Source organism: Xenia sp. Carnegie-2017, unplaced genomic scaffold (assembly GCF_021976095.1).
Source record: "Xenia sp. Carnegie-2017 unplaced genomic scaffold, XeniaSp_v1 HiC_scaffold_21, whole genome shotgun sequence".
NCBI classification, from domain to species: Eukaryota; Metazoa; Cnidaria; class Anthozoa; order Malacalcyonacea; family Xeniidae; genus Xenia; species Xenia sp. Carnegie-2017.
In genome coordinates, this window is record NW_025813484.1 from 7,890,298 (window position 1) to 7,901,867 (window position 11,570).

Genomic DNA, 11,570 nt, shown 5'->3' on the forward strand with positions numbered 1-11,570 from the left:
TTTAGTAGAGTGTTTATTCAGAGCAACTCTCCAGGAATTTTTGATATTTTCCAACCTTGATAGCAACATAGTGATTGTTTCCGTTGCAGGTAAAATGAAAGGAACGCTATATAAGCTGACATTACCAAAGTCCTACAGTTACATCTTGTTGTAGAAAACTGTCCGAGCAATGAAAAAATCTCGCTATGATATATGATTAATTGCTATCATCTGAATACATTTTGCTTTCGATCTCCTTGAACAATTTAAATAGCTTTTAAATCAATTTGAAACATAAAATGAAGGAAATCAAAAAATATCACTTTGCATGTATAAATAAAAAAATATAAAGTTGTAATGTAACCTCTTCTGAATTGCAGTTAAACATTTGTTCGTCCAAATGCAGGAAGTGCACGCTTGTCACTTATTCATTAGCTGCATGATTAAACTTTTCCTTTTTTTCATAAGGCGCAATGAAATGCTTCCAAGTTTTAAGACAACGAAGGTGCTAAATAGCTATGAAGTCTTCTTCTACGGTACGTCTGCCAACCAAAAGTACAAGCATTGAAGTCTGCTCGTCTCAAAGAGCCATCGACACTCGAAGAAAAAAGACTGTTGTTTCTGAATGGATGAAATTATACTTGTTTAACGTTACGAGCGTGTGGTCTATATATGATGACGTCATCATCTAACTTGACTATGTACTAACTTGTCAAGCTCCAAATAATGAATAAGTTTTGATGTTTCTAGCAAGTCTTAAACAAAACAAGACTAATATGATCAAAATCCTCAATAAGACCAACAATTATCAGAGAACAGTTTAATTACAAAAAAAAACACAACAATTGTTTGTTACTACATAAGGCATCAAAATGGAGAGCAAAGCAAAACCAAATCAAAGAGTCTCACCACATTTCAAATTCCAATGTTTCCAAATATGTCATCAGCTGCTAAAATTGTTTTATCCCAACTTGGATGAAATGCCATTGCCATTATTCATTTTGGAACATTTTGCAACAAACACACATGATTACAAATACTAATTAAACTTTAACCAATTAACTATTGACATGAAAAAAGTAAAAAACTACACCATGGTTGATGGTTCATTCTTGCAAAAAAAGATTTTGCACGATTACGGCACATATATAACTGTGCATGAAATAATTTACCGAGAACAGTTGCACGATGTTCTTGTATATTGGACAAAACAAACTATCCTTTCATTTTCCACAATTTTTAAACTTTGTCTATGAATTTTCAACTGAGTAGTCGTTGTACGTCTTTTGTTCATTAACTATGCCAAGTAAAATTAGTGGTATTCCCCTCTCTCCTATATTTATTCATAATGCTACGAAAAAAACTTTCCATCTTTACATAACGCATGAAGACGGAAAAACTACACATCCAGTTTTCCACATCTTTCCTTTGAAATTCGTGATTTCTATGTATGCATAGCTTCATGCATTATACAAGCACCAGAATTCTATCTTCATAAGAACAGAATAATTAGCCATATTTTTCATCAAACTACAGTTTTTTAGATTACATTGCCATCCTAATGATGCATATTTAATGCACATCATTAAGGGTACTTTCCACATTGTTTTAATAACGTTTTACATTTATCATTCAATTCGTCATTCTATTGATCTGAAATTCACACAATAAACGTTTGAAAATGAAATCAGACAGAACGCATATCGGTGTTAATAATGACAAATTCGTCAATACGATCCTTAATCTCGCTCGACGATGGAAGTTGATCAAAAAAATTCGATTGTCATGCGGGAGTATATTCTCGCTTGTTTTAGTTGCACATTAGTTTCAATTACAAGTTATATACATGACAATCAAATATTGTATTAGGTAAATCAAATGACAAAATATACGATAATAGCGAAAAAATAAGTGAAATTAATGTTTTTAAAACTTACGAAAGCTAAGTCACATACATCACAATAAATTTATGAAATAATCCTCCCAACAAGTATCGATCTGAATGTGTTTTTTGCATGTCCTAAATCTTGTGTCATCGAAGAGAAGCATTTACATCGACTTTTGCTTATCTATTTCTGTATCAATTACAAACGTTCAATATGCTGTTGTATTCCTTCACTTATGATAATTTTGAAAATTGCTATTTCATATCTCCCGAAAAAGCGGAGATGTGAATTAGCAATTCACTGAATAGGAAATCAAAACACAGTTTACAAGCTTTTCAATGACAAAAAGTAGCTATGAAATTGATTACGCTAACCGCACTTACTTTAAGCATGTCCAACATTAACCTTAACTTTTTAAAGTAAAAAGAAGCTTAGTGCAGCTATCCCCAGTATTTCTTGTCGGTCAATATAACATATCAAACAACGAATAAAAAGAATTTTACAAAGTTAAATAATTAAAAACTGCTTTATGCTTGTGTGTGCCACAGTTTCAAGTCACAGATAGCTGGTATCATTCTTCCTTCGTCCTCACCGATGACTGGTCTTAAACATCTCTTTTGATCAGAATGATTCTCTATGCATAAAGACCTCACTCAATATCCACCAGCACGTTGATGTGTCGTAATCGTGTTCAAAATGTTCTACAAGTTATCGCCACCAATTGAGTCGACAGAAAACAGAAAACAGTAAACAGAAGTCGTCGCAACATCTGTAGATATTGTGTCAACATTTATATACAGTTTATATCATCGTAATGTTCGGGTTACTTATGGCATTTATCTAAATTTAAGTAGACTATTATTTAATGGAAATTTAAGGTTTTTAATACAATAAACTGATGAATAATTCATTGGGTTTTTTATTGACTAAGTTATAAAAGACAAATCAATCTTTAAGCGATGCCTTGAACACAAATTTCAGAGGTTGTAGATCTGCTCGAGTTGTTCTTTGGCGTCCTTGAAGGTCACTTTTCTCCAAGCTGAAGGAATAATTGCTTCCTTTGCTTTATAATGTCCTGCTAGTTCTTTGGAGAATTTCGCCATAAACCATTGCCAATATTTAGAAGCTTCGAATGAAGGATCTGGAGGAATTGTCCAAGATTTGTAGTAATCGTTTACTGACTGATAATCTTTGTAGGGATGTGGTTCCCAATCTGTTGCATGATTTTCAAATGTTCCCTCCCCGTCTACATAGAATGTGCAAATCCCGGAATCTAAAATTTGGCTTTCGACATCACGATAACCTGTCAAGCCCAGGGGACGATGTATTCGTGTTGAGTGGTTACCTGGATGGCCTTTTGTAGTGTGATCACACAAACCTTTACAAAATGGACAAACGCATTGACAGCCAAACATTGCAGGGAAAAGATTTTCATGTGGAGCTGGATCCCATTTCCCAACTGTTTCTTTATCCACATCAGATTCTGCCAACGTTTTCACAAATTCCGAAACTCTTTGACGAATTTTTGTGTCGAATACGTCAATATCTTTCAAATCTTCATTCATTGTGGCCACTCCAAACATCTCCTTTGTGATTGCAAGAGAAGAACATTTTAGCACAAAGTGATTAATCCAGTTTATCACTTTGAACTTTCCACCTCCTAGAACAACTTCATGTCTTGCTAACTTACTAGCAAATTCAATAGCAGATGAAATATTTGACTCAATCTTTTGTGTTTCCTTCTTTACCAACAGTTGAACCAAAGAAAGCTCTTTCTTTAAGCAATAATCTTCCACTGATTCCTGCAACTTACTCTTCAGAAACTTAACGGGATTCTCAAAATACGGAACAAACAATTCAAACATATTTCCTTCTCCAAGTTGAATTAAAACACTGGCATGGTAAGGACCTTTGCTTTGAAAAATGCTCTTTGTTAAAAGTTCACCAGTCACAGCGGGTCCCATGGTCTTGTTAAGCTCTGATTTGATAGGCTCAAATAGCACATCGACCAGCGAATTAGCAGCCAAAACTTCTTTCCCGATGTCCTTGCAAAGATTAACAAAATACGTTTCTAGCCTTGGTCTCAAGTTTAGTTGAAGGTCACGCCTGATATCTCGTTCTTCACAATAGCGCTGTTCCATTTCATCAAAAATTTTAACAGTGAGTGCAAAGGTGTAAATTAAAATATCACAAATCAATTCTTTTTTAAATTTAAAGCGTTCCTTTTCAGTTGCCTTTTCAACAGTGGAGACAATTTCATGGTACATACGTGTTAGGTGATTACGAGAATATCTAACAGCAGTTTCGGAAGTGTCCTTTGCAAAGGCAACTCCTTTAGAGACAGCTTCGTCTTTGATATTCTTTGCAAGAATGACAACAGCCTCATTTTTACCAAATCCCACCCAACTAGCCATCTTCTCTAAAATAGATTGCTGTATAGAAAGCTTATTCGCATCAATGAAAGGATCAACCCCGTGAAAATTCAAAATGTCCCATTTCTTATCGTTAAGTTTTGAATTCATATCAACATTAAATGCACGATTCGTATCACAAAGCACGTCTACCATTTCACTATTTACGTTTTTTTTCGTTTCTTCATAAGCAGGAACCTCGACGATCCATTGATCCCATTCTTGTTGAAATGCTGCATTGCATTTTTCCACATCATCTGCATTCTGAGCAGATGTAATAAAGGTTCGGGCTTTTTGAAGAAGCTGCTTTTCGTATTTTTGTTTCTTTTCTTCGACTTCCTGTCGCTGCTGCAAATGGTTGAAAGTTGCCTCGCAACTTTTTATTACAGTCATTTGATGATTTTCTTTATGCTGCAAAATTCTGCTCATTATGTTTTCCTTCCATTGTTCAAGGGTTGAGCTATCTTCACTGCCCTCAAAAAAGCTCTTCATAGAATTTTTCATTTTTTTCTTGAGATCTTCTGCCCTTTTGCGAATATTTATTTTGCTTTTTCTCCACTGTTCAGAACGTTCCTTTCGCGTTGTGCATCTCTTCAAGTCTACTTGTACTTTTCTTTCAACTTCAGCCATTCCGTTTACCAAATTTTTAACAAATTCCTCAAAATACTTTTTGTCTAAAGATGTAAAAGCTCTAACTTCAATTACATTTCGGAAATTGAAAATGAAATTTTCCTTCAGCATAGCTTTCCAGAGCATGTTTACTCTTTCACGGAATACAGAAATATCGTTTCTACTTACTACCTTCGAGCACATTAATTGAATTATATTATCTTTCACTTCTTGAACAGCTCTGCCATAATTTCGGTTTATTGGAGACATAGGAGGATTTCCTTTCAAAAGACTTGGCATGTAAAAGATGTCTTCGTTTTCGTCAAATGCAATGACATCATCTAATTTTTGAAACTCTTCTTCGCATTTCTCGTCTGCAGCAGCAAGCTTCGCCATTTTGTCCAAATCTTGTTTCAAATTGATCCGATCAGTTGTAAGCTTATCTGCAGCGTTAGTGGCAGCAACATTTTGATGGACGATTTTACAAGTCTTCTTCTCTTTTACAAGTTTCATCTTCAGACAAGCATGAACAACCATTTGCAAAAACTCTTTCATTTCATTGTGGTTTTCACCAAAAATATTGACAATCGTGACATCAGCCACACCAACAGCAAAGGTTACCAATTCATTATCGTGTTCTCCCAATTTTGTATCAACCAATCCTCTCAAACTTTCTGTGTCAATAATTAGAATGTAATCAAAATTTGACTTGGATCGAAGTTGATCACTGACAGGAACAAGACTTGCAAAAGCACCACGAGTGCATCTTCCTGCACTTACAGGAAATTCCAAACCAAACATTGCATTTAACATTGTCGACTTACCAGAACTTTCAATACCTAACACAGAAATTACGTAAATTCGAGCGTTTTTTGTTTTGCGTTCCAACTTTTTAAAAACAGCATTAAACCATTTCATTGGTATGTAACCTGAATCACCATCCAGTAATTCCAAGGGATGACCAGATAGAAGAATCTCTGCTGCAGCACCAGCATAATCATTCGTTACAACATTGGAAAGTTGATAAAGTTGAGAAAGTTCTCTAATGATATGCTCCAAACCAAACGAAGACTGTGATATCGATGCTTCCAATTCCTTTAAACGCTTTTCTTCCTGAGATCGTGACTCTTTCTTTTTCTTTCTTTTTTGAAAGGAAAGTGAAGCCTGGCGATATTGTTGATGCAACTTTGTCATCACAGAAAGCGACGTCTTATCTAACGAATGCTTTACTCGATACAAATTTTTATTTCGTTCAGCTTCATCCAATACAGTAATCCAATTAAGAAAATGAATGACGTCGTCATCCATTCTCTCAAAAGAACACATTTGAGCATCTCTTTCTTTTTCAATTTCTTTATATAATTCATCGGTTTCGTTTTGCCGAGTCGTATTTTCATTGCTACGACGAACTTTTGGATTACGTTTCTTCCTTTCTAAGTCAGCAAAAACTGGTATATGACTTTGTAGCTTAAACAGGTTTTTTGCTTCGTTATACCCCGAAGTTAGCCAAGTTTCCACAGTTTTTCCTAAGTCAACATAAGGCTTGTCATCATCAAAATAAATGCCACTTTCTTTTGACCATTGTCTGAGTTCTACTAAAGACCTCACTTCATCCTTTTTTATATTGCTCATAATAGCCTGGTGAATACTTTGAAGAAAATTATATTCGTTTGGCTTTTGTGCCTTTGTGAAAAATGATAATTTTGTAGAATGTCGATTTCTCAAACTGTTGTAGAATTTCTTTTCTTCTTCTCGCCTTTTTTCGTTAAAAATGAGCATGTTTTTGCCATTGAGCAGCAGAGCATCATTCAAGAAGTTTCTCATGTGTTCGTCAGGCATTTCTGAGGGCAATAAAATACACAAGACGTTTGATATCTGTCTAAGTATATTAACTTGCTTCTTAAAATTTTGGGCATCTCCACGTAGATTGGCAAAACAGATTTCATTTTTTAACGCGTTCTTGTCACATCCACCAGGAAGATACCACACAAGTTCTACCAAACCATCAACGACTTTCCTTTTAACATCACCACCTTTGATGTTTTTATGAAAAAAGAATTCATGATCACCATTACCATCGCTGATGATCTTATTCATCAGAGAAGATTTAGACATGGTCACATTACCCACCCGGATAAATGACACGACAGGAAATGGATGCTCAGTTGCGTACACCTCTTTCGCAGTGTTGTCCGATGAAGCACCTTTCCAAGACTTTGTTATTGTTTCTAACGCTGAAAGTAAGATTGTTACGCTTTCTGTCGGCATGTCAGGATGAGGTAAAATGAAAGGAACGCTGAGTTGACATGCGCTAAGTTTAATTGCTATATTTCGTCGTAAGAAATCATCGGAACAATGAAAAATCCCTAGCAATGCATCCATAGGGTTAACTCCTTCAACACTTTCACTTTTTACTTTATCTGAATTCATCTCATTCTCTTTACCATCGTTATCACTATCACTATCAGAACCATATTCATCGTTTAATGTATTGCAAACTTTGCCAGGCTGGTTTGAATTTAATGGTTTCAATGTGAACTCACGTGCATGGTAGTCAGCAATCATTAGCGTTTTAAGAATATAATTTGGAATTTGACCATGGGAAGTCAGTCTGTCGTCAGTAAACGTTTGATTGTCGACAGTGCGTGCATGTTTCAACGTAAGTTTTGACTCCGGCAAGAAATTTAATTTATTGAATTGTGATAATATTAGACTTCTGATTCTACCAAAGCCATTTTTGAACTCGTCTGCTTTTTCTCTAAAAATCCCATTATTTTCAGAATCTAGAAAAAGAATCATTTCGTAGTCTTGCGTTATTTGTATTTACTTGCAAAGGCAAGGCATCGTACCATCCTCAAAATGAACTAAAACCTGACTCTATATCGTAACTATTGCCACGAACAATTAAAACACTAAAATCAACTTACTTTGATAAGAGATACACAGTTAATGATAATTTTAATCCTATTAACGCACAAATTTACCTGAGTGTATCCAACTGTCGAAGGGTCGCGGGTAAAAAGTCGCAGGTCTAAAAAACACTTTTTTTGCGTGGAAAAGTTTGAAAGAGGTCGATGTTAAATTCTCAGGAATTCTTTATTTCTATTTATGCCCACTGGAATGTGCTCTATTAATCAACGTTCTCTGCTGTGAACATCAAAAAATATGTTACTGGTGCTTTGGATATTTAAGATTTGTGTTTGTTGTACCTATCCAAATATACAAAACGATGCGTTGTTAATAAGTGGAATTATTATTAGTTTTGAGGGCCGTTAAAATTCTCTTACAATTGAAATTGTAAAACCCAGTTCATAAATTATAAAATATGGTTTATTTATATGTATAACTTGCACTTTCACACGACTATAAATTTGCTTTTCTCAAGCAGCTAAGTTCTTCATTACCATTAAAAGAGTTGTATCCAAGTAAATCTTGAAGGGTTAGTGATGCTTGGAATGAAAAGCTAACTATGTTTTCGATTGTGATTAATGCATATAACGTATGTATATTAATATTATATTTGGATACATAGAACAAAGACACATAGCCTATGATTCAGGATTTTACGCAACGCTCATGAGGTATTTCTATTGACAACAGAGAACGTGTGTCGAAACACGTCTGTAATAAAAAAGTTTGTTTTATATATTCAGTTTATTATCCAAATATAATATTAATATACATACGTTAGATCCACTAATCACTATCGAAAACATAGTTAGCTTTTCATTCCAAGCATCACTAACCCTTCAAGATTTACTTGGATTCAACTCTTTTAATGGTAATGAAGAACTTAGCTGCTTGAGAAAAGCAAATTTATAGTCGTGTGAAAGTGCAAGTTATACATATAAAAAAACCATATATTATAATTTATGAACTGGGTTTTACAATTTCAATTGTAAGAGAATTTAACGGCCCTCAAAACTAATAATAATTCCTCGTATTAACAACGCATCATTTTGTATATTTGGATAGGTATGACAAACACAAATCTTAAATATCCAAAGCACCAGTGACATAATTTTAATGTTGACAGCAGAGAACGTTGATTAATAGAGCACATTCAAGTGGACATAAATAGAAATAAAGAATTCCTGAGAATTTAACATCGACTTCTTTCAAACTTGTCCATACAAAAAAAGTATTTTTTAGACCTGCGACTTTACCCATGACACGCGACTTTTTACCCGCGACAGTTAGATACGCTCAATTTACCTTTGTCATATTCTTTGTACTTATTCACATTTTCCTCTTTGATGCTACTAATTGCGACATTATCTGCACGGTTATCTCCTAACTTTCCCTTTTGTTCATTAATGTCATTTGACGGGCTGTTTTTACTCATAGCTTCGCCTATATTGTTGTCGAATACAAGCAAGATTTGTGAGCAATTTATTGTCGCTTTGAGTATATTCATTATGTAAAAGCAACCAGCAATATAAGGAGCTCATATTTAAATCAAATAGTTAGCTAACATTGCTCTTTTTTAGCCATGTGTAGTCATACCAATAAAAACTAAGTATTACGAGCATTATTCTTTACCTGGTACTTGAATGAGTCGATAACTTTAAACGATATAGAAGTAGCTATTAAGATTTACAGATTTACCTAAAGTAAATGGTTTGAGCCCGGGAGTATCGTTATATGTTTGTAAATCATGATCGTCCAGGTTAATAAAGTCCTGAGAAGGACTGTTTTTGTTGTTATTGACTGACGCTTCGACAACCTTAGCGGTAGTCATCTTCAGAGTCAAAAGACGTCAGTCAAGGACAACAAAAACAGTCCTTCTCAAGACTATACCAACCTGGACGATCTACATTTACAAACATGTAAGATTTACCTCTTAATATTTTTTTAATACATCTTTTTCGTTAAAATAAACGTCCAACGCGGCGCATTTTTTCAAAAAAACTCCCTAGCGATTCAAACTGATGTTTGAAATTGACGATAATAACGATATTACGAGTGTACAATGAAGGACAAAGAATTAATGTTTCACTACCATCATCATCAGGGCGCCAAAAAGTTAGGACAAAAAGGCAATTGACAAAATATTTTCTACACATTCAAGACTTTGAACTTCCTATTGAACAGTTAAAAATCAAAGTGAGCGTAAAGCCCAAGCCCCCCGAGCATTTTGACTCAACATGCGCTCGAGACGAGACGAATCAAGTTCAGACCAATTGCACACCTTAATAGGAGTGGTGAGCGGTATTGAGCGGTGTTAAGAAAAGTTTCAACTTGCTCAAACTTTTCACTCAATGGCGCTCAATGGTGATGCATACCTCAGCACTGTCTAGTCAACTTTAGTGCGTTTATTAAACAGCACACTCAACAAAGTTGAGCTAACGCATGCGCACTGTGCATGATCAATAATGGTGACGCGTTTGCTCTTTTTGCTGAACTCAATAAATTGAATATATAAAGCAGTATATACACAGCTGCTCAGCATCGTGGAATATTTTATTCCATGACCCTATGTATTATCATCTTTAAGGCTAAACATGTTGAAAGCGTTTTCACACATTGCTTAACATCACACTACAAGCGCAAGACAATTGTTTAGCGTATGTTGAGAAAACTTGTTGAAACCGTTCCACGGGGCTATAGGTAATGTAAGTGCCATCTGCTGTTTACCATGAGTGAAGAAAAATACTGACCTCAATCGCAAAAGTCATAAAAATCATAAGAGCATATTATTTTGTTGTTATTCAATGATAAACTTCAAAAATGGTCGAATCATTAAACACAATAACATAGCTGTATTTACTTGACACGAACCAAACATGAAATTCCAAAATGTTAAAGGAAAAGTACTACGAATGAAATGGCAGGCTTGACATTCCAGTTTACTTCATACCATAAACATATATCGCATTGTTTCACAAGTTCTCACCTTACGATAGGACAAAGCTTTCTCACGCTTTAAGTGCTCAATTTGTTTTAAAACAAATTATACATCGGTTCGCCAACATGCTGGCACTGCCATGTTTAAGTAGTGAGGTCTTGTATCGCACTGTGCACCAACGATATTATTTGCGCATTATACGTAAGTTTAGCAACATCAACTCATTCTATTGAGGTTAAAATCATTTTAAATAAAAATTATTTTTCCGAAGTAGCTTAACGCAATCAGTACATTTTGAAAATCCTTGCTATAATTTATAAATTCTTAAAAAAAGATACATCACAAAAATTTAGCAGTGCGTTTGAGTCTACAATGTTGGTCTATATCAAGGACTATGCACACACAGACTAGAGCATTAGTAGTCTAAATACGATTACGAAAATAATATACGCAGCATTAATAGATACACTACTACAATCATTCACTTAGGTCAATGAAGCTGCCCACGTATCTATAATCGACATATAGGCATAAAGACATAAATTGTGGTAGCAATAAAACGCTAATTAACATACCTGATTGTTGCTTCAATTCTAGATAAAAAATATGTGTTTCTTTTGCTAGTAGATGTAAAAAAACGATAGAAAATAGCTAAAGCAGTGTAAGACTGCTTCCTCGTAAGTACAATTGCCAATTCTTGGAATATGAACAATTTTGAGGCTGAGACCACATGACCGGAAATATTGAATAACGATCAGTTTACAATCCGTTAACGATCAGTTAACAGTCTGCAAACGATAAAGTTAAAATCGGCTTACAATACAAAGTAATTTACTT

General features: G+C 34.6%; 1 protein-coding gene across 2 annotated transcripts; it reads right to left on the reverse strand.

Moving 5' to 3' along the window:
* Window positions 1–784: 784 nt before the first annotated feature.
* LOC124444362 (interferon-induced very large GTPase 1-like) lies at window positions 785–11,550 on the reverse strand. 2 transcript variants are annotated; one of them, XM_046994957.1, is made up of 3 exons: window positions 11,309–11,550; window positions 9,101–9,238; window positions 785–7,668 (listed from the first exon to the last, which is right to left on the reverse strand). In XM_046994957.1, exons 2-3 carry the CDS (start codon window positions 9,228–9,230, stop codon window positions 2,843–2,845), a joined length of 4,956 nt encoding a protein of 1,651 aa, XP_046850913.1. In that variant the 5' UTR covers window positions 9,231–9,238; window positions 11,309–11,550; the 3' UTR covers window positions 785–2,842. The 2 variants fall into 2 exon arrangements, with proteins under 2 accessions (XP_046850913.1, XP_046850912.1); XM_046994956.1 differs by lacking the exon at window positions 11,309–11,550 and having other exon boundaries at window positions 9,101–9,540.
* Between the last annotated feature and the right edge of the window lie 20 nt (window positions 11,551–11,570).